This window comes from Chiloscyllium punctatum, chromosome 9 (genome assembly GCF_047496795.1).
Source record: "Chiloscyllium punctatum isolate Juve2018m chromosome 9, sChiPun1.3, whole genome shotgun sequence".
NCBI classification, from domain to species: domain Eukaryota; kingdom Metazoa; phylum Chordata; class Chondrichthyes; order Orectolobiformes; family Hemiscylliidae; genus Chiloscyllium; species Chiloscyllium punctatum.
The window spans coordinates 56,036,557-56,059,406 of NC_092747.1; the positions used below are offsets into that span (position 1 = coordinate 56,036,557).

At 42.0% G+C, this 22,850-nt stretch overlaps 1 protein-coding gene across 2 annotated transcripts in view; it reads right to left on the reverse strand.

The window, feature by feature from the left end:
* Nucleotides 1-22,850, reverse strand: part of LOC140481424 (PC3-like endoprotease variant B) — an 865,619-nt gene that overhangs the window by 74,181 nt on the left and 768,588 nt on the right. For both annotated transcript variants that reach the window (XM_072577588.1, XM_072577587.1), the window contains exons 15-16: nt 9,804-9,897; nt 2,917-3,102 (exon numbers count right to left, since the gene is read on the reverse strand). In XM_072577588.1, coding sequence (XP_072433689.1) covers nt 2,917-3,102; nt 9,804-9,897 — 280 coding nt within the window. The remainder of the gene's footprint in view (nt 1-2,916; nt 3,103-9,803; nt 9,898-22,850) is intronic.

Below are 22,850 nucleotides of genomic sequence, written 5' to 3' on the forward strand. Positions count from 1 at the left end.
ATGTTTCTATTACTGGCAGGCTTTCTAGCCCCTCTCTGTCCCCCTCACCCAACTTCAGTGCTAGTTCTTTGTCAATCCAGAAGTTTTCCAAACTCCTTCAAGAACATCATGCACAATATTTGCAATCATTCTGCATCAGCAAAGGAAAATGAAAAGCAATTCATTTGGAGGCTTCATGAGATCCCTTTAAATTGCAGTTGTGGGGAGGGGATCCCTTATTTGGGAATGGTTAAGTGAAGTTGCTAACAGTACCTGTGAGGTCCGAAATGGCTATTTGTCACCTAATCAGCACCTGTCACTGTTTGACATCACAGGCTGTGCTTCATTTCAGAGGCTGAACATCCTGCTCCTCAGGTTGACCTTATTTCAGAATGTCTCCCAGAGACCTGGCAGAATTCAGCAACAAAATTCATGTGTACCGCCAGCACATGAATCACATAAACATCTAAGTTTGGAAATGCTACATGGGTAGTCACTGAAAAATATCTGGATAATACTTTTGAGTTTCAGGTTCTGACAGAACGGTATTATTGAGGCATTGTATTCAGCCATAATTTTTACTATAAATCTGATGAGATACTTCTGGTTCTGTTTACTGAGTTGGCTGTGGTTATATAGATGCTCCACATTACCAACTGGAGATTACTTTTGCACCTAGGGAGTTTACCATGCAATTCCTCTGTGCTGGTTTGTGAAAAATTGGCTGGCACATATTATTTTTACAAAAGTCTTGCCAGTGAATCCAGCTGCGATCCAATCTCCAGACTCAGATGATAGTTATGAAGCAGTTGAATTAATACCTGTGATCCATTCACAGAATTGGGATAATTCAGCATGCTAAGTCATCTGTCTCTGGCATAAGTTTGAGAGGGGAGAAAAATACAATATGGACCTAACGGGCAACATTTTCACACAGAGGGTGGTGCATGTATGGAATGAACTACTGGAAGGGGTGGTGGAGGCTGGTACAATTACAACATTTAAAAGTTAAAAATCCCACAACACCAGGTTATACTCCAAATAGAACATAGAACATAGAACATAGAAAAATACAGCACAGTACAGGCCCTTCAGCCCTCAATGTTGCGCCGACCGAAGCCTACCTAACCTACATTAGCCCAATAACCTCCATATGCTTGTCCAATGCCCACTTAAATGACCATAAAGAGGGAGAGTCCACCACTGCTACTGGCAGGGCATTCCATGAACTCACAACCTGCTGAGTAAAAAATCTACCCCTAACATCTGTCCTATACCTACCACCCCTTAATTTAAAGCTGTGTCCCCTAGTAACAGCTGACTCCATACATGGAAAAAGGTTCTCACTGTCAAAAACAGGTTTATTTGGAAGTACAAGCTTTTAGGACACGGCTATTGGACTATAACCTGGTGTTGTGGGATTTTTAATTTTTGAATGTTGCAATTGTACCAGCCTCCACCATCTCCCCAACATTGAAAAGGCATCTGGATAGGTATACGAATAGGAAAAGTTTAAAGGGATATGGACTAAATGTTGGCAAATGGGACTAGATTAGTTTAGGAGATCTGATCGGCATGGATGGGTTGGTGTGTTTCTATGCTGTACATCTCTATGACTCTATGCTTTCAACACTTTGAATATCTTTAAGTCATAAATATCTTCTGTGTAGTTGAATGGTATTTTAAGATTTTAAGTTAATTAAACATTTAATAAGCGTGGTTTTTAAAAGGAAGTTAATTGTATGCTGTGTTAATGAATTTTTAAGTGTACAGCTAATGAAGTGTCTTTAAAATGGAAAGAATTTCATTCTATTTGAAATGGGAGAAAGGAAAATATCACTTTTGACACAATGCAATAATATATTTCTGGGAAACTTCAGCTATTTCATTATGTGTCTGGAAATAAATGAATTACATACTGCAATTTTTCAATTAAATCAGAGTTGCTTTAATTGCTATGGTGCTGACTGTAAGTGGTGAAATGATAACTTGGTCTACTTGCAACCTTCAGCTGTTTCATAAGCTGCAGATTCCATCAACATATATAACGCCTCACTCCACTACCTCGTCTCTTCTGTTGCAGAGTTAATGATACATTTTTAAAAATATTACTATTAAGTGATTCCAAAGGTCTCTAGTTTCATATTATTTCATTGTTATGGGCAATGCTAAATAGTACAGCTGCCGTGCTGGAAGGGTTGAGGTAGCTTTGGTGATTAAACAGCAGCAGTGCTCAGCAGCCTGGGACCTCCAGTGCTGGAGTGGTCTGGTAGTTCCAGTGGTATACAATTTGGTACCTCCAGCAGGAGAGTGAATCATTTAAACAAGTGGACAGATCCAAATATTAATTAAATGATGAAAGGCTTGAAATATTAAAGGCCAAATATCACAAGAATGTATCTGTTGGGTATTAAACAAATCAAAAAGGTGCAACAAACATTGACCTTAAGGCAAAGAAAATAAAGAGAAACATTTTAGCCACAGCTTGTTAAGTTTTACTTGTTTGTTCACAAGATGTAGACATTTGAGGCCAGCAATTATTAACCATTCTTGATAAGATGGTGATGAGCTGCCTTCTTGAACCACTGTCGTCCATCATGCAGAGGTACACCAAAAATGTTATTAAGGCAGGAGTTCCAAGATTTTGACCCAGCAACCCAGGCAGTTGGCCCTGCAATCTGTCCTGGATGATGATGCTCTTCCTGAATATTGTTGGAGTTACTCCCATCCAGGCACATGCAGAATATTCTGTCTTATTTCAGACTTGTGACTTGTAAATGATGGACTGCTATATCAATTCAAGTTCTTATATTAACTGATGAATCAAGATATCGTTACCAAGACATGAAAGGTGAATGGGGAATTGCAAAATTCTTTCACCACATAGGAGGATCTTGAAGATCAACAAAGCAAGGAAAATAATAAAAATGTACTCACTTTAAGAATCCATGCTCCATTGGGATTCTCCCCCCAAAAATGGACGCTCATGAACGTCCAGTTTTTCAGTCCTTCTTGGCTTTCATCAAAGGAACGGACTGCAAGCAGCATTGATTTGGTACCAAATGGAGAGGTGAGAGAAATTTCAAGATTACCACGACAGATGCTTGACAGGGTGACAGTGACCTGAAAAAGAATCAAAGCATTTACAAAGTGTGACAACACAGTTTACTCAATACTAGGAGTTGGTTAGCTCAGTTGCTGGAAGGTTGCTTTCTGATGCAGAGTGATGCCAAATATGTTGCTCCAATTCCTACAGTGGCTGAAGTTATCATGAATGACTGTCCTTCTCAACTGCACACTTTGCCTGAGGTGTGTTGATGCTCACCTCTAGTCATCTCTCTCTAAGGAGAAATTGGCCCTTATGGTGACTGAACACTGGAAGCTACTGAAGATAAAAGGATTTGCTGGGTGTATGAAGTGTTCATGCCAGCAATGTCCAAATGATTAATGTCTCATCAATTTGTGATGGCCCATGTGCCTTTGGAAGGAAGGAGTTCAGAAGTTGATCTCTTCAAGAGACATTTTAAAAGCAAGAAGGTGCGGGGACAAGGACAGAGAGAGAAATAAAGAAAACCCTATCCAGGCCTGCATGGTAGCTCAGTCGTTAGTACTGCTGTCTCATAGTGCCAGGAAGCACTTGAGTCCACCCTCAGGCACTTATCTATGTGAAGTTTGCACATTCTTCCTGCATTTACGTGGGCTTCCTCGGGTGCTCTGGTTGCCTCCCACAGTCCAAAGGTGTGCAGGTTAGGTGGATTGGCCACGCTAAATTGCCCTAAAGTGTCTCGGGATGTGCAGGTTAGATGGAATAACCATGGGAATTGCAGGGTTACAGGGAAAGGAGAGGGAATGGGTTTGGGTGGGATGCTGTTCAAAGGGTTGGTGTGGACTTGTTGGGCCGAATGGCTGGCTTCCACACTGTAGGGATGCTATGATTCTAACTAAGTCCAAGAAATCTCTGCCCTTAAAAGAATCTTTAAATCTGTATTCTGACCAACAGGTTAATCTTTCAATTTTTAAATAAGTATCTGACTTGAGTTTTGAGGGACTAAGTCAAATGAGTGTGGAAGAAAATTTGAACTGACAAGTTTGGGTTAGCAATTAAGTAACTGTGTCAATTATACTTTTAATGTCAATAATGGAACTAACAATTTAATTTAAAGTGTATTTATGATGTTTATTTATTTATTTGATTTTTGTTCAGTAAAATTACTTTGATTTCAACTCATGAACCAAATGGATTGATTGGTTTACTGAATATCTAGGTTTGTGGATTCTGAAAAACAAAAGAAACACTTTGCTATTTCTACTCGGATCATAATAATTGATGGTCTTGCCTGAGTTCATAACAAGTACTACTCAATCATGCCTCATTGCTACTGAGTTGAATTACCATTACCACTCAATCTATCAGGTAGAATTTTTATTTTCATATGTGAAAGTCAAATCCAAAAAGTTGATTAAAAAGTTGATATAAAAAAGTTGATATAAAAAAATCATGTTGTTGACTATGCCCTTTGAACATTCTGAGACCTATGGCTTATATTTAATCATTCCTTTATTGTATTATAATTCTCAGGGTAAATGTTTTGCACAAGTTGTGCAGTACAAGCATCATCAAGTCTCAGTTTGATTTGCCAAGTCACCTGAACTGACGTGCATTCAGGGTGGAGGTTCGGTGATGAAGCAAAATCATCTCATCTGGAGCCAATACAAGACCTAAGAATCATCATGTATCATGGTACTGCAATACTATTCAAAATATCTTTGTGTAGAAGCTGAAAATGCCTGACTACAGGTGGGAAACAGTGCAGTAACTGCGGAGAGTCAGAGGTCAGTCTGAGGATTTCCTGAAATTAGTCCTCAGGTCTCATCTTAATGAGGAGCAGCTCAGAGGGACCAGTTTGGGTCACTGCTTTGCTTCAAAGACTTCATGTAGGTCCTGAGGGCTGGGGGAGGAGGAGAGTGGGAGGGGATACTAATGTTCTTCTTGAACAGGTCCAGCACTTGTAGGCTTGAACTCCATTCAATCTGAACATTCTTTCTTTACAGGTTGTCATGCTAGAAAAAAAAACTGCTAAAATTTTAGAGGGATGCGAACAGAACTAACTTTGAAATTCTCATGGGAACTGTTGACATCAGAAAGTCGGTAGTCAGATATCAAGAAATACCAATCTTTATACGCAGAAATAAAAGTACATTGGGGGGCTACCAGTATTTATTCCTTTTAATTCTTACCTCTTAAACTACAAAACAATGGGAAAAAACTATATATAATGCTTCTGCTGGTCAGAAAATGTGTTTGTGGGGTTGCACCTGGTTCTTGGCAATCAAGGATGTAGTGCATCAATGTTACATCAAAGAATTAAACATTATCCAAGGAAGCAGAACAAAATGACACGGGATTGACCATCTATTATACACTACATCTAATATTGAATTGTACATAATCAGCAACCAATCCAATACTGTCTGTTTCCATCAGCCCAAAGAAATGAATTTTCACTCCAAAATGTGTCAATGATTAGCAGTACCATTCTGGTGCAGGGGCATTTTTTTGGATGTTGGTACTGGAAACAGATGTAATTTTCTGAGTACGTGCCAGTGGCAGAGAATATTTTTTCCATCAGTGGACGTAGACGTGCTGTCTATCTTGAGCAAGATGAGTAGACATGATTCCCTACCACTGGTGGAAAATAGTCCCATGTTAGAATAGTGTAGAGACCAGCTTTGATCCTCAATTTGCCTATGCTGACCTGGAATGCATTCAATTCTCCTGCACTTATAATTTTCACCATTTCAACCACTTCTCACACGAAAACTGTAGCTTTAGGATACAGTGTACTTCAAACGCACTGTACTGGGGATAGTAAACTTGTGTCAGCATAGGTTCACGCGGACTGCCTTAACATGTGCTCAATTCTCAATCTCCTGTCACTATTACCATCAAAATGAGTGTACTGCATCAAACAACATATAATTATCCTACATTTTAACACCAATGGGACTATTAAGTTAAGTGTACTGCTGAGAACACTGACAAACCACACATATGATTGCAACATTGAATTCAGCTTCATCAAAGAGTCAATCTTGTAACCATGGAGGTGCCAGCCAATTGTTTGACCAAGGCATCACTCAATGAGGGCACTTTTTGGATAGAATACTTTGCTGGTGCCTCCATGGTTATGGGTTTGCCTCTGGTGAAGGTGGACTTAATAGGATCAATTAAGAAACCATCAGAATTCTCTCTACAGTTTCAACAACAGTGAAAACAAAATCAATATTTCACATGCAATAACTCCGCACACTCAACAAATATCATTAAGGCAAAATAACCATTCCAAGATAAGTGTATAACTGGGTCAGTTTATGCACACTACAAAACACATTTATAAATTCTAATTCCGCAAATCAATTGCCACAATCTAAACTATGGGATCATTTTCTGACAATTAGCATTGATGCGTGGTTCAACCTTCATTACTTTTAATGCTTGAAGTTGCCTCTGTTTTTATAAACCTGAGATGATCGCAGTATCTTAACTTGTACTAACTTGTGGTAGTAATAACAGAAGTGCAAACTCAGCCTAGTAGGAGCACTCTCATCCCCAAGGAGGTTTTTGTGATTCAAATCCCTTTCCATGATCTGAAATTATGAAGCAGGTTGACACTTCAGTGGGAGTATCGCACTGTCAGAGTAACAAATTGCAAATGAAGACGATAAACTGAAGCCGAACCTTTCTGCTACAGGTGGTGTCATCAATGTCAAAAAGCTCTTCGGCCCTTCGAATCTGTGCTGGTCAAAATAACCACCTAACTTGAGGGGTCTCAGTGGCTCAGTTGTTAGCACTGCTGCCTCTCAGCCCCAGGGACCTGGGCTTGCTTCCAGCCTCAGGCAACTGTCTGTGTTGAGTTTGCACATTCTCCTCATGTCCCTGTGGGTTTCTGTCGGGTGCTCTGGCTTTCCTCCCAGTCCAAACATGTGCAGGTTAGCTGGATTGGCCAAGCTAAACTGCCCAGTGTCTTAATGATGTGCAGGCTAGGTAGGTGAGGCATTGGAAATGCAAGATTACAGGGATAGGGTAGGTGGTGAGTCTGGGTGAGGTGTTTGGTATGAACTTGAGGGGCTGAATGGCCTGCTACCACACTTTAGGGATTCTATAATTCTATTCTAATCCCATTTTCTAGTGCATGGCTCATAGCCATGCAAGCCTTGGCATTGCAAATGCACATTACATACTTTTAAAATGTTATGAAGATTTCTGCCCCTACCACCCTTAGAGGCAGTAAGTTCCAGATTCTCACCAATCTCTGGCTGAAAGTACTTTTCCTTACATCCCCTCTAAACTTTCTGCCCTTTACCTTATATCTATGACCCTTGGTTTTTGATTCCTCCACCAAAGGGAAACATTTCTTCCCATCTATCCTGTCTACGCTCACTATAATTTTTTACATCTCAATCATGACTCCCCTCAATCTGTGGACTGGAAGGAAAACAATCCTACTCTATTCAGTCCATCTTAATAACATAAATCTATAGCCTAGGCATCATCCCAGTAAATCTGCTTTGAATGCTCTTCAGTACAATCACATCCATTGGAGAATGTGGATTCTGGAACTGCACACAATATTCCAGCTGTAGCCTAACCATCATTTTACGTTTTACCAGCATCACCGCCCTGGTCCTAAACTCTATGCCTTGACTAACATTCAAATAGCATTTCAATGTGTGAGTGTGGGTAAGGCGGGGGTGGGGGAGGGGGGTGGTTGGAGGGATAAGGTGGCAAGGTGGTAAGGTAGGAAGTGGGTTTCATGGCAGTTGGCAGCTGGATAATGTGGCTGAGATGGGTAGGGTGACAATAGGACAGGTTGGTAGATGGGTGGATGACAACTCAGTAATCGGGTTCATTTGGGAGGGGTTGTCAGGTATGGGGGTCAGAGAATGATGCCTTGATAGTAGGGTCTCATTGGGTTGGGTTCGTAGCAGTCTGGGACTCAGTTGAATAGTTACCTAGGAGTTGTACAAGGCTTTGATCTATATATACAACCATAAGACATAAGAGTAGAAATTAGGCCATTCAGCCCACTGAGTCTGCTCTGCCAATCAATCATGGCTGATACATTTCTCAACCCCATTCTCCCCACAATCGTTGATCCCCTTGACAACCTATCTATTTCCATCTTAAATATACTCAATGACCTGGCCTCCATAGCCTTCTGTGGCAGTGAATTCCATAGATTCATCACTCTCGGGCTGAAGAAGTTTCTCCTTACCTCCATGCTAAAAGGTCTTCCCTTTACTCCAAGGTTGTGCATTCAGGTCTTAGTCTTTCCTACCAATGGAAACATCTTCCCAACATCCACTCTGTCCAGGCCATTCAGTATTCTGAAGTTTCTGTAAGATATCCTAAAGGGGCAGAGGGGCAGCATGGTGGCACAGTGGTTAGCACTGCTACATGGCACTAGGGACCCAGGTTCAATTCCACTCTCAGGTAAATGTCTGTATAAAGTTTGCACATTCTCCTCATGTCTGCGTGGGTTTCCTCCGGGTGCTCCACTTTCCTCCCACCGTCCAAAGATGTGCAGGTTAGGAAGATTGGCCATGCTAAAATGCCCCGTAGTGTCCAGGGATGTGTAGGCTAGGAGGATTATCCACAGGAAAAGCAAGATTACAGGGCCTGGGTAGGGGGTTGGGTCTGGGTGGGATGCGCTTTAGAGGTTGGTGTGGACTTGATGGGCTGAATGCTCTGTTTCCACACTGGAAGGATTCGACGATGCTGCATACTGGTTAATAAATCAGATCTATTTCTCCTAAAAAGGGAAACTGTTGGAAGTTAAAACATTTTGAAGAAATTTGTTACTGAATCAACACGTTTGGACTTCTAAAGCATCATGAAGCATATATCTGGTCTCAGACTATCCAGAGACTGGAAGATCTAGGCCAATATAAATGTTTAAAGTTTTCTGAGATCAAAATTAACCAGTTTGTGATTCAAACAACATCCTGTAAGATCTAATTGGGATTTGACCATGGGGCAGCACATTACTATAACTAAAGAATATCCCATAAAATGTTTGAAAAAAAGTCTCACATTAAAATACAATACATTTAGTTCCACAACTCATATCCAGATCACCATGCAGACTAATGAATGAATCAAGCAAACACTGCTTTGGTTTATTATCTCATTTGAAGTTTGGTATCTCCAAAAAAGCAGCATTCTGTATTGAATTGTCGATTTATATTCGGTGCTCAAATCCCCAGAATAGGGCTTGAATTGACAACTTTTAACCCATGACTAACACAATATATGTGACATTTGATGAGCTATTGCACTGAAACAAAATTTAAGATTACTCTATTAAGTTTCTTTATTTGCAATCAAAAATAAGGTGCATGGTGATAATTATATATGATTGCTGTCCTGGCAATTTTTAATTGCTCAATCTAAACATTTGATAGCTTCAGACTAGCTGGCTTACCCACCAGTGAAAAAAAAACTTGACAACATAGCTATTTATACATACTGCCTCTTGGAAATTTTTCAAATTTTAGTTGTATTACAACATAAAAGACTCCATTATGAGCCACTATAACCTGAATATACTAAATCGTACAAGTTTCCAATTGCTGCAAAACACAACCAACAAAGATTTAACTGACAACGCTGAATTTTGCCATTGTATTACAGCAAATATATCTATTAATGTTGAGACAAAGCATTTTGGCCAGATATAAACCAAGTTACGTCAGCTTCATTTGTTGGAACTCCGCAAGATATTGCTGGATTGCTTAAAACTGTTTGTTGGTGACTCTCTCACCTGTACATGCTCGAGTGAGTCAATTGCATTCCTTGTATTCATGCAGGCATTCGTTGTTAGATTCAGTGACAGAGAACCTTTCACAGGAATAGCTCTGGAGGATTCAACAGAAAAGAGGGAAAGGAAGAAAAAAACAATTTTAGAGAAACAGCACTGTTTAAAGAAGGCATCAAGGCATTCTTCAGTCATTTAGCGAGTATCAATCTAGCACTGTCAGATGGTGCCCCTGCCTTTTCCTTAAATCTTTCAAATACTCTGTCTTTTTTTTATCTCTTCTGGGAAACAGGCTTGAAAGTAAGTCGCAGGTCAAGGCAATAATTACCTGCTGCTCGGGATGCGATCTGATGGGCCTGTATTACATTTGCAGTCATGCATTCCCCAGTCGTTGGAGGCTTCGTGTTACCGATTCTAGTCACATCATTTTCTGCTGATGATAGCATCATGCTTTCATCTACCACATTTACATTTCAAAATGCCAGTCGGTTGGTATTGATTCACTATTAACTATAATGCTCACTTGTAGGAATGATCAAGTCTCAATTCCAGATTATTGTCCCCTTACATTTCCATACTGCCTTCTTTTATATGTGCCCACTTCAAAATTGATTAAAGATGCCTCTTAGAGCTGGATGGATCATACTGTATATTAAGTACAAAAGTTAAATTACATGAAATGTTGGTAGGAACATATAAATTAGGACTGGAGTAAGCCATTCATCTCTTCGAGCTCTGCTCTGTCATTTGTTAAGATCTTGGTTAATCTGAATGTAGCATCAAGTCCAATTTCCTGTGTCCTCCCCTATCCTTTGATTCCCTTGTTAATTATGAATCTAAAGAAACCATAAACATATTCAATAACCCTGCCCCTGCTGCTGTCTGTGGAAGAGAATTCCACAGATCAATGATCTGCAGATTGAAAATTAATATGTTCAATGGAACTACTTTTATTTTCACTCTGTGCTCCCTGTTTCTTATCTGTCTCAAAAAGGAAGTAATCCCTCAGCACCCACCCAATGAATTTCCCTTAATATCTCACACCTAGAATACGATCACCTCTCAATCTTCTAGATTCCAGTAGATCTAAAACCAATATGTCCAACCTTTCTTCAAAAATAAACCTCATAATAGAATCCCCACATGTGGAAGCAGGCCATTCAGCCCATCGAGTCTGCACCGCCCCTCCGAACAGCATCCCACCCAGACCCCTATGTTATCCCTGTAACCCTGCATTTTCCCTGGCTAATCCATCTAACCTATACCTCCTGAGATACTATGGCAATTTAGCATGGCCAACCCACCTAATCTGGATATCTTTGGTCATCTCAGGAATCAATCAAATGTACCTTCTCTGAATTGCATTTAATGCAACTAAATCCTTATAATTTATCCTAATATTAGAATTCTAATTATACCTCTGGCAAGGAGACCAGAAGTGTACATAATACTCATGATATGGCTTAGCAATGTTCTGAACAAGTGAAACAAAACCTCTCTATTTTCATATTCCATATCCCTTGCAATAAACATTATTCCATCTGCCTTCCTAATCACTTGCTGTACCGACAAACTAACCTTTTGTGACTTATGCCAGGACAGCTCGATTCTTTTGTAACATGGAGCTCTGAAATTTTCTTCATTATTTACCTCTCTTCTTGCACAATGAAAATGAAAAGTCCTCGTTAAATAGGAATGATTGAAGGAGAGCTAGTTTGCTTGTTTACAGCATATGTCACCAAAGGAGCTGAGTCCATGTGTACAATTCCAAGAGCAACTTCCTGATGCGATTGTTTCTGAGGTGACAATGAGGGTTTTTGCACAAAGGTGAGTTTATTGTTAAGACAATTGTTAATGTTCAGCTAGTAGGGTAGCTTTTTATTTGTCATTTCTGCCAAATACAACTGGTACAGTAAAAATGAGACAGCATTCCTCCAAGACCGAGGGTGCTACATGGACAGCACAAACCACACAATTGTACACGACATAAAGTGCATAAGAAGTGCAAAACATGCAAGTTATAACATAATAGAAGAATGATAAATACTAGACGTTTTTCTAGCAGCAATTTGAAGTCATGCAATAAATTTCGGATGGAAAAGCATCCGATCAAACTGTGTTAAGGGGCCTGATGGCCTCAGGAAAGAAGCTGTTGCACCATCTGGCCGTGAGACACTGAATGTTCCGGTATCTTCTGCCAGATGGCAGGAGGGAGAAGAGTTTGTGTGGTGCTCTTCCACAAGAGCTTCCACAATGCTCTTAGCCTTTCAGCTGCAGCGTGTGGAGTAAATGTCTGTAATGGAGGGAAGAGACACCACAATGATCTTCTCAGCTGTTCTCCCTATCTGTTGTAGCATCTTACAATCCAAGATGGTGTAATTTCCGATCCAGACAGTGATGCAGCAGCTCAGGGTACTCTCAATGAGCCCTCTATAGAATGTGGTGAGGATGGGGTCAGTGTAGGGGGTTGGGGGAGGGGGGGCTTTCCTCAGCCTCCACAGAAAGTAGAGCTGCTGGTGTTGAGGGTCCAAGTGAGATTATCTGCCAGGTGTCCATCAAGAAATCTGGTGCTCTTCATGATCTCCGTGGAGGAGCCATTGATGTCCAGCGGACATGACCTCCTGAAGTCAACAACCATTTCTTTCACCTTGTCCACATTGAGAGACAGGTTATTGGCTCTGCACCAGTCCATTAGCCGCTGCACCTCCTCTCTGTATGCTGATTTATGGCTCAAGCTGATGAGACCCACTGTAGTCGTATCATCGTGAACTTGATGATGTAATTCAACCTGAGCAACGCTGCAAGGTTGTGTGTCAGCAGGTGAACAGCAGTGGACTGAGCACACAGTCCTGGGGGACCCCTGTGCTCAGTGTGATGGTGTTGGAGATGTTGTTCTCAATCTGGACTGACTGAGGTCTCCCAGTCAGGAAGTCCAGGATCCAGTTACAAAGGGAGGTATTTAGACTCAGCTTTCCGATCATGGGCTGAGGAATGATAGCAGCACAGCTTACATAAAGATAGGGAACACACAACGTTTTACCTCCTAGACCAAGAGTTGACTAATTGCATAAAACTTTGAAGTACAATGCATATTAAGGCAATAGGATTACTGAGGATGTATGAGGGAATAATGATCAAATGTTCAGTTTGTTCATTGTGATTCCAAATTCAGAATGCTAGGGTAAAATCTTCCAGACACAGGTTTGGAAGTGGGAGTCACTTTCACTTGGGGGGTGGGGGGGTAGGTCACGTTTTCTCATGCAATGAAGTGACTCTCAGTTTATTACACAGGCATGTCTGGTTTTGCACTTGGAGACTTGTGAATGCCAAGATATGCAGTGGAAGGAAGGTTTTTACACCCACTAGGATCTTCTAGAATTGAAGCTGGTTCAAACAGTAACCAGCTCCATGGTGTAGCATTGCTGCATCAGAGGTTCTTCTCTATGCAGTCCACGAAAGGTGAGTGGTCCTCTTCCACAGGAGTGGTAGCAAAGAGACTCTCCTGTCTGACCAAGGCAGCCTGCTCTGTGGTACCAGTGCTGGTCAGCACCTGTGTAGTCCCAAATAGAACCTGGATACAGTGCAGGTGAAGGATGAAAAATCTCTTATGCTCTACAAGGATAAGTGGCCCCATCTGCTCACCCCTAACTACAACCTTTAGGGCACCATTCAGTCCAATTGTGCCAATGCAAAGGGACAGTGACTTGCAAGCCTCAGTACCATATGGAATATACACTCAACATCCCGCACACTCTGCCAACATTCTACCAGTTCTTGGTCATCTGCTTATGGTGGACTTGTTGTTTCTTTAGCTGCTGAATGCTCTCTTCTACCTCGTACCAGGCTGGCATTGTATTGAGATGTTGGTGGGTAGCATGATCTCTTCTGTACACAGGCCAGATTCAAGGTTGCATCATCCTCTCCTGGGATAATCCTAGTAACTATAGGCCAGTGAGTCTCACTTCTGTTGTGGGCAAAGTCTTAGAGAGAATTATAAGGGATAGGATTTATGCACATCTGGATAAGAATGATGTGATCAAGGATAGTCAGCATGGTTTTGTGAAGGGCAGGTCGTGCCTCACAAACCTTATTGAATTCTTTGAGAAGGTGACGAAGGAGGTAGATGAGGGGAAAGCGGTAGATGTAGTATATATGGATTTTAGTAAGGCGTTTGATAAGGTCCCCCATGGTAGGCTACTGCAGAAAATACAGAGATATGGCATTGAGGGTGAGTTGGAGGTTTGGATTAGGAATTGGCTCTCTGGAAGAAGACAGAGGGTAGTAGTTGATGGCAAAGATTCATCTTGGAGTGCCGTCACTAGTGGTGTTCCGCAAGGATCTGTTTTGGGACCATTGCTGTTTGTCACTTTTATAAATGACCTGGAGGAAGGGTTAGAAGGTTGGGTGAGCAAGTTTGCGGATGATACGAAAGTCGGAGGAGTTGTAGACAGTGAGGAAGGATATGGCAGGTTACAGCGGGATATAGAGAAGCTGCAGAGCTGGGCAGAAAGGTGGCAAATGGAGTTCAATGTAGCTAAGTGTGAAGTGATTCACTTTGGTAAGAGTAATAAAAAGATGGATTACTGGGCTAATGGTAGACTACTTGGTAGTGTGGAAGAGCAGAGGGATCTTGGTGTCCATGTACACAGATCTCTGAAAGTTGCCACCCAGGTAAATAGTGCAGTGAAGAAGGCATATGGCGTACTGGCTTTTATTGGTAGAGGAATTGAGTTCCGGAGTCCTGAGGTCATGCTGCAGTTGTATAAGACTCTGGTGCGGCCGCTTCTGGAATATTGTGTGCAGTTTTGGTCGCCATACTATAGGAAGGATGTGGAGGCACTGGAACGGGTGCAGAGGAAGTTTACCAGGATGTTGCCTGGTATGGTAGGAAGATCCTATGAGGAAAGGCTGAGGCACTTGGGGTTGTTTTCTTTGGAGAAAAGAAGGTTTAGGGGTGATTTGATAGAGGTGTACAAGATGATTAGGGGGTTAGATAGGGTTGACAGTGAGAACCTTTTTCCGCGTATGGAGTCAGCTATTACAAGGGGGCATAGCTTTAAATTAAGGGGGGGTAGATATAGGACTGATGTTAGGGGTAGGTTCTTCACTCAGCGAGTCGTAAGATCATGGAATGCCCTGCCAGTAGCAGTAGTGGACTCTCCCTCTTTATGGGTATTTAAGCGGGCATTGGATAGGTATATGGAGGATAGTGGGTTAGTGTAGGTTAGGTGGGCTTTGATCGGCGCAACATCGAGGGCCGAAGGGCCTGTACTGCGCTGTATTGTTCTATGTTCTATGTTCTATGTTCTCTCATTGGACTAGAAGATGCAGACGATGCATGCATCTAACCACACTTGAGCTCCAAGCCATCATCAACACTTTCAACCAAGACATATGAGACTATTGGCCTTGCATTAAATATTCTTAAGACAAAGATCCTTTACCAAACTGCCCCAACCATATTGCACTGATACTCCCAAGTTATCAAAATCCATGATGAAGTCTTGAATAATATGGACCACTTTCCAAACCTGGGAAGCCTACATCAAAATAGGCAGACATTGCACAGATGTAAACAAGCAGGTCACTGCCAACTGGTCACCACTCCCGAGACTAATTAGCTGCTTGCTTCCAGCTGAATCTCACTTTGGACATAATGTCAGGTAATAGTTTGCCTGCAAGTAAAGTTGTCCCAGTGGTTAAACAAACAACAGGGTAAACAGTACATACAATAAGTGCTTGTAACTTGTTTTACAAAGTTCAGCAATCCTTTTCACAATCCTCGTTTTTTTTTAAAAACTGTCCTTTTCCCATTTCAGTCCACAATCAAAAATGCAGAAGAATAAAGAAGGTACAGTTTTCATAAGTCCCAGGAGGGCAAAGGAGACACTTCAAGGACACCCTCAAAACCTCTTTGAAAAAGTATTGCATCCCTATTACCACCTGGAAAATCATGGACTAAGAACAACCAAAGTAGACAGAAAGCATCTGGGAAGGATCTGTACACCCTGAGTATCATCCCTAATGGCAAGCTGAAGTCAAACTTCAACTGACAAAGGAGCATGTGACAATTTGGGCATCCCACCCTCCGAATCCTCTGCCTTTCCTGTGACAGAGACTGTAGCTCATGCATTGGATTCTTCAACCACCTGCAAATTTATTTTTCATGTGGAACAAAGTCATTTGCAATTATTAGGGCAGCTGAAGGCAGAAAAATCCCCCACAGTGCACTTGTTCATCACTTATTGGGAAGGGCTCATCCAGGGAGCAGGTTAGTGACTAATGAGCTGAGGTGAGACAACATGTTGCTTCCAAGATATTGTGCACACAGGTTTGCTTGGGGTAAGGCCCACAATCATGGAATCTGAGGTCATGGAGGTACACAGCGGTGTCCTGCATAGTTATATGCATTTGGCATGAAGAGAAGGTACACAGTTTGGTAGATGAAGGAGGTGGCACTACCAGCAAAGAACAAGTAAAGCAGAACCCTTTCATTCATGAAATAGAAAAAGTATGCAACTTAAATAATGCAATGATGTGCGTCCTAAATAGGAAGCAGCAGGTTCCCAGTGAGGAAGTTTTAAAAAAACAATCATAATAAAGAAACAGATATCTGTGACGCACATTCCCTGGAAAGTGTTCACAAAAAGGTTTCAGTTCTAAAGAAGAATCATGTTGGACTCAAAATGTTAATTCCACTTTCTCTCCACAGATGTTGCCAGACCTGCTGAGTTTCTCCAGCAATTTTGGTTTTTGTTTCTGATCCTGTCATGTGGTGCTTGGATAGAGATCATAAAGGGGAAGCCCTGGTCAATTTTGCCTCTCTAACCCCAGAAATAGAGAGATCAACTATAATGCCTGGGTGGAGTTAAGTCAACCAAATGTAAAAGTAGAGAATGGGGTGCTAGAAAAGCACAGCAAGTCAGGCAGCATCCATGGAGCAGGAAAATCAACATTTAGGGCAAAAGCTCTTAATCACGAAACCTGATGAAGGGCTTTTGCCCAAAACGTCGATTTTTCCTGCTACTCGAATGCTGCCTGACCTGCTGTGCTTTTCCAGCACCCCACACTCGACTCTAATCTCCAGCATGTGCACTCCTCCCTTTTGCCAATGTAAAAATAGTCAGTCTTGAGGTCTAATGCAGGTTTTTACTATTTCTGTTTCAGTTGTGTTGTTGTTAACAGTATGATAATGATCAGATAACTTACATTGTGATGTTGATTGAGAATACACATTGGTCAGGACACTATGGATAGTTTTCCTGATCTTTCTTGATTTAGTGCACAGGACATTTTATTTTTACCTGAACTGACAGGTGAGACATCCGTTTAATATCACAACTGAAAGGTGCCACCTCCAACAGCACAGTTCTTCTGCAGTACTGCAACTGGAGTGTTAGCCTTGATTTTGATGCACTCAAGTCCTGGTGTAGGAATTAATTCAGAAGAAGTTTAAAGATGAGAGTGCTGTTGACTGAGTTACATGCAGCTTCACTTCCACAGTTGTACTGCTTGCAAAGCGAGGACTGACACTATTGTTCTCCTGATTTTTAATTGTATCCCTGACCTAGGTTACCTTGGCAACCATAGAGCTTTCTATACCATAAGACAGCTTTATTTTTAGACTAAAATTGGAATTCATTGATCTGAAGGACATATTATCTTTGTTACTTCTGATTAATATATAGATGTACCTGTATGGACCATTTGATCTACCTTCCTGAGAGCTAGACACTCCATTCCCTCCTTCCTCATTAAGCCAGCGTCACACTCAGTTAAGAAAACTTCTCTGAACACACTTCTGAAACTCTTGCTCAACTCTCTCACCTTTACATGACTACTATCCTTGTTTATATCAGGATGATGAAAGTACCTTGCATATGCTACTCTAATTTTTGCACCATTCTCTAACGTTGCTGCAGATTTGCACTTCCATGTCTTCCCATGAGTCAGCAGCCACATTTTACAAATGTTACACATATATCAAGTAGTGTTCCATTACTCTTTTGATTTATCTCCCACCAATTGGAATCCCTGGCCCATCCAGGACACCTTCCTTCTGAATGATATTGCAGTATTCTTCTTAATCAATACTGCCACCCATTGTCACTTGTTTCCTTCCCTTTTTTTCCTGAAAACCTTGTGTCCCATAATATGTAACATCCAATGCTACCCTTTTATAAATGAGTTTTTCATCAAGGCCACCATATTCCTTTCGGGCTATTTGTGCTTGCTGTTTTTTTTTAATTTATCATGTTCCCTACACTCTCATACTGACACTGTAAACCTGATATAATCACAAGTCTGATAACAGCTTATGTCTTTGAACTTCTCACGGTCATACCCTTGTTACTTCCCATCCTTTGTTCATCTTTTCATTTTTAATGCTATCTATTAATTCTCATCACCCTGCCATGCGTTTTTAAATTCTTGCTAATAGCTTTAGCAAGCTGGACATTGCTCCTGACTCTGCTGAGGTGTAACCCATTAAGCCAATGATGGCTCTATCTTCTCAACTCCAATCCCAATATTCCAGGTATCTGAAGTCCTCTGTCATAGAGTCACAGAGATGTACAGCATGGTAACAGACCCTTTGGTCCAACCCGTCCATGCCGACAAGATATCCCAACGCAATCTAGACTCACCTGCCAGTACCCGGCCCATATCCCTCCAAACATTTTCTATTCGTATACCCATCCAAATGTCTCTTAAATGTTGCCATTGTACCAGCCTCCACCACATCCTCTGGCAGCTCATTCCATACATGTACCACTGTCTGTGTGAAAACGTCACGTAGGTCTCTTTTATATCTTTCCCCTCTCACCCTAAACCTATGCCCTCTAGTTCTGGACTCCCCAACCCCAGGGAAAAGACTTTGCCTATTTACCCTATCCATGCCCCTCATAATTTTGTAAACTTCTATAAAGTCACCCCTCAGCCTCCGACGCTCCAGCGAAAACAGCCCAGCCTGTTCAGTCTCTCCCTATAGCTCAAATCCTCCAACCCAGGCAACATCCTTGTAAATCTTTTCTGAACCCTTTCAAGTTTCACAACATCTTTCTGATAGGAAGGAGACCAGAATTGAACGCAATATTCCAACAGTGGCCTAACCAATGTCCTGTACAGCTGCAACATGACCTCCCAACTCCTGTACTCATTACTCTGACCAATAAAGGAAAGCATACCAAACGCCTTCTTCACTATCCTATTTACCTGCGGCTCCACTTTCAAGGAGCTATGAACCTGCACTCCAAGGTCTCTTTGTTCAGTAACACTCCCTAGGACCTTACCATTAAGGGTGGAAGTCCTGCTAAGATTTGCTTTCCCAAAATGCAACACCTCGCATTTATCTGAATTAAACTCAATATGCCACTTCTCAGCCCATTGGCCCATCTGGTCAAGATCCTGTTGTAATCTGAGGTAACTCTCTTTGCTGTCCACTACACCTCCAATTTTGGTGTCATCTGCAAACTTACTAACTGTACCTCTTCTGCTCGCATCCAAATCATTTATGTAAATGACAAAAAGTAGAGATAGAGCAGATGAATACATGGCTGAGGAGCTGGTGTATGGGAGAAGGATTCACATTTTTGGATCATTGGAATCTCTTTTGGGGTAGAAGTGACCTGTACAAGAAGGATGGATTGCACCTAAATTGGAAGGGGACTAATATACTGGCAGGGAGATTTGCTAGAGCTGCTCAAGAGGATTTAAACTAGTAAGGTGTGGGGGTGGGACCCAGGGAGATAGTGAGAAAAGAGATCAATCCGAGACAGGTACAGTTGAGAACAGAAGTGAGTCAAACAGTGCAGGCAGGGACAAGGACTAATAAATTAAACTGCATTTATTTCAATGCAAGGGGCCTAACAGGGAAGGCAGATGAACTCAGGGCATGGTTAGGAACATGGGACAAGGATATCATAGCAATTACAGAAACATGGCTCAGGGATGGGCAGGACTGGCAGCTTAATGTTCCAGGATACAAATCGTACAGGAAGGATACAAAGGGAGGCAAAAGAGGAGGGAGAGTGGCATTTTTGATAAGGGATAGCATTACAGCTGTGCTGAGGGAGGATATTCATCCAGGGAACTTATTTTGGGTGTAACTGAGAAATAAGAAAGGATGATAACCTTATTGGGATTGTATTATAGACCCCCCTAATAATCAGAGGGAAATTGAGAAACAAATTTGTAAGGAGATCCGAGCTATCTGTAAGAATAATAGGGTGGTTATGGTAGGGGATTTTAACTTTCCAAACATAGACTGGGACAGCCATAGTGTTTAGGGTTTAGATGGAGAGGAATTTGTTTAGTGTGTACAAGACAATTTTCTGATTCAGTATGAGGATGTGAATCAGAGAAGGTGCAAAACTTGACTTACTCTTGGGAAATAAGGCAGGGCAGGTGACTGAGTTGTCAGTGGGGGAGCACTTTGAGGCCAGCGACCATAATTCTATTAGATTTAAAATAATGATGGAAAAGAATAGACCAGATCTAAAAGTTGAAGTTCTGAACTGGAGAAAGGCCAATTTTGACGGTATTAGGCAAGAACTTTTGAAAGCTGATTGGGGGCAGATGTTTGCAGTAAAGGGACAGCTGGAAAATGGGAAGCCTTCAGAAATGAGATAACGAGAATCCAGAGAAAGTATATTCCTGTTTGGATGAAAAGGAAACTCGTAGGTATAGAGAATGCTGGATGACTAAAGAAATTCAGGGTTTGGTTATATGTAAGGTAGGATATGTAAGATATAGACAGGATAGATCGAGTGAATCCTTAGAAGAGTATAACCGAAGTAGGAGTATACTGAAAAGGGAAATCAGGAGGGCAAAACGGGGACATGAGATAGCTTTGGCAAATAGAATTAAGGAGAATACAAAGAGTTTTTACAAATATATTAAGGACAAAAGGGTAACTAGGGAGAGAATAGGGCCCCTCAAAGATCAGCAAGGCAGTCTTTGTGTGGAGCCACAGAAAATGGGGGAGACACTAAATGAGTATTTTGCATCAGTATTTACTGTGGAAAAGGACATGGAAGATATAGACTGTAGGGAAATAGATGGTGACATCTTGCAAAATAGCCATATTACAGAGGAGGAAGTGCTGGATGTCTTGAAATGCATAAAAGTGGATAAATCCCCAGGACCTGACCAGGTGGACCCTAGAACTCTGTGGGAAGTTAGAGAAGTGATTGCTGGGTCTCTTGCTGAGATATTTGTATCATCGATAGTCACAGGTGAGGAGTCGGAAGACTGGAGGTTGGCAAACGTGGTGCCACTGTTTAAGAAGGCGGTAAAGACAAGTCAGGGAACTATAGACCAGTGAGCCTGACGTTGATGGTGGGCAAGTTGTTGGAGGAAATCCTGAGGGACAGGATGTACATGTATTTGGAAAGGCAAGGACTGATTAGGGGGAGTCAACTTGGTTTTGTGCGTGGGAAATCATGTCTCACAAACTTGAGTTTTTTGAGAAAGTAACAAAGAGGATTGATGATGGCAGAGCGGTAGATGTGATCCATATGGACTTCAGTAAGGCATTTGACAAGGTTCCCCATGGGAGACTGATTAGCAAGGTTAGATCTCATGGAATACAGGGAGAACTAGATTCTGGATTAGTGGTGCTGGAAGAGCACAGCAGTTTAGGCAGCATCCAAGTAGCTTCGAAATCAACGTTTCGGGCAAAAGCCCTTCATCAGGAATAAAGGCAGTGAGCCTGAAGCATGAAGAGATAAGCTAGAGGAGGGTGGGGGTGGGAGAAAGTAGCAGAGAGTACAATGGGTGAGTGGGGGAGGGGATGAAGGTGATAGGTCAGGGAGGAGAGGGTGGAGTGGATAGGTGGAAAAGGAGATAGGCAGGTAGGACAAGTCTGGACAAGTCATGGGGACAGTGCTGAGCTGGTTCTTTTTCAGAATGGCAGCCAGTGACGAGCGGTGTCCCGCAGGGTTCAGTGTTGGGGCCACAGCTGTTCGCATTATATATTAATGATCTGGATGAAGGGCCTGGGGGCATTCTAGCGAAGTTTGCCGATGATACCAAGATAGGTGGACAGGCAGGTAGTACTGAGGAAGTGGGGAGGCTGCAAAAGGATCTAGACAGTTTGGGAGAGTGGTCCAGGAAATGGCTGATGGAATTCAACATGAACAAATGCGAGGTCTTGCACTTTGGAAAAAAGAATAAAAGCACAGACTACTTTCTAAATGGTGAGAAAATTCATAAAGCCAAAGTACAAAGGGATCTGGGAGTGCTAGTCGAGGATTCTCTAAAGGTCAACATGCAGGTTGAGTCTGTGATTAAGAAAGCGAATGCGATGTTGTTACTTATCTCAAGAGGGTTGGAATATAAAAACACCATTGTGCTACTGAGACTTTATAAAGCTCTGGTTAGGCCCCATTTGGAGTACTGTGTCCAGTTTTGGTCCCCACACCTAAGGAAGGACATACTGGCACTGGAACGTGTCCAGCAGAGATTCACACGGATGATCCCTGGAATGGTAGGCCTAACATATGAGGAATGGCTGAGGATCTTGGGATTGTATTCATTGGAGTTTAGAAGATTAAGGGGAGACTTAATAGAGATGTACAAGATAATACATGGCTTGGAAAGGGTGGATGCTAGGAAATTGTTTCCGTTAGGTGAGGAGACTAGGACCCGGGGACACAGCCTTAGAATTAGAGGGGGTAAATTCAGAACAGAAATGCAGAGACATTTCTTCAGCCAGAGAGTGGTGGGCCTGTGGAATTCATTGCCGCAGAGTGCAGTGGAGGCCGGGACGCTAAATGTCTTCAAGGCAGAGATTGATAGATTCTTGTTGTCTCGGGGAATTAAAGGCTACGGGGAGAATGCGGGTAAGTGGAGTTGAAGTGCCCAGCAGCCATGACCGAATGGCGGAGTGGACTCGATGGGCTGAATGGCCTTACTTCCACTCCTGTGTCTTATGGTCTTATGGAAGTTTAGAACTAGGGTGAGGTGGGGGAAGGGGAAATGAGGAAACTGTTGAAGTCCACATTGATGCCCTGGGGTTGAAGTGTTCCAAAGGCGGAAGATGAGGCGTTCTTC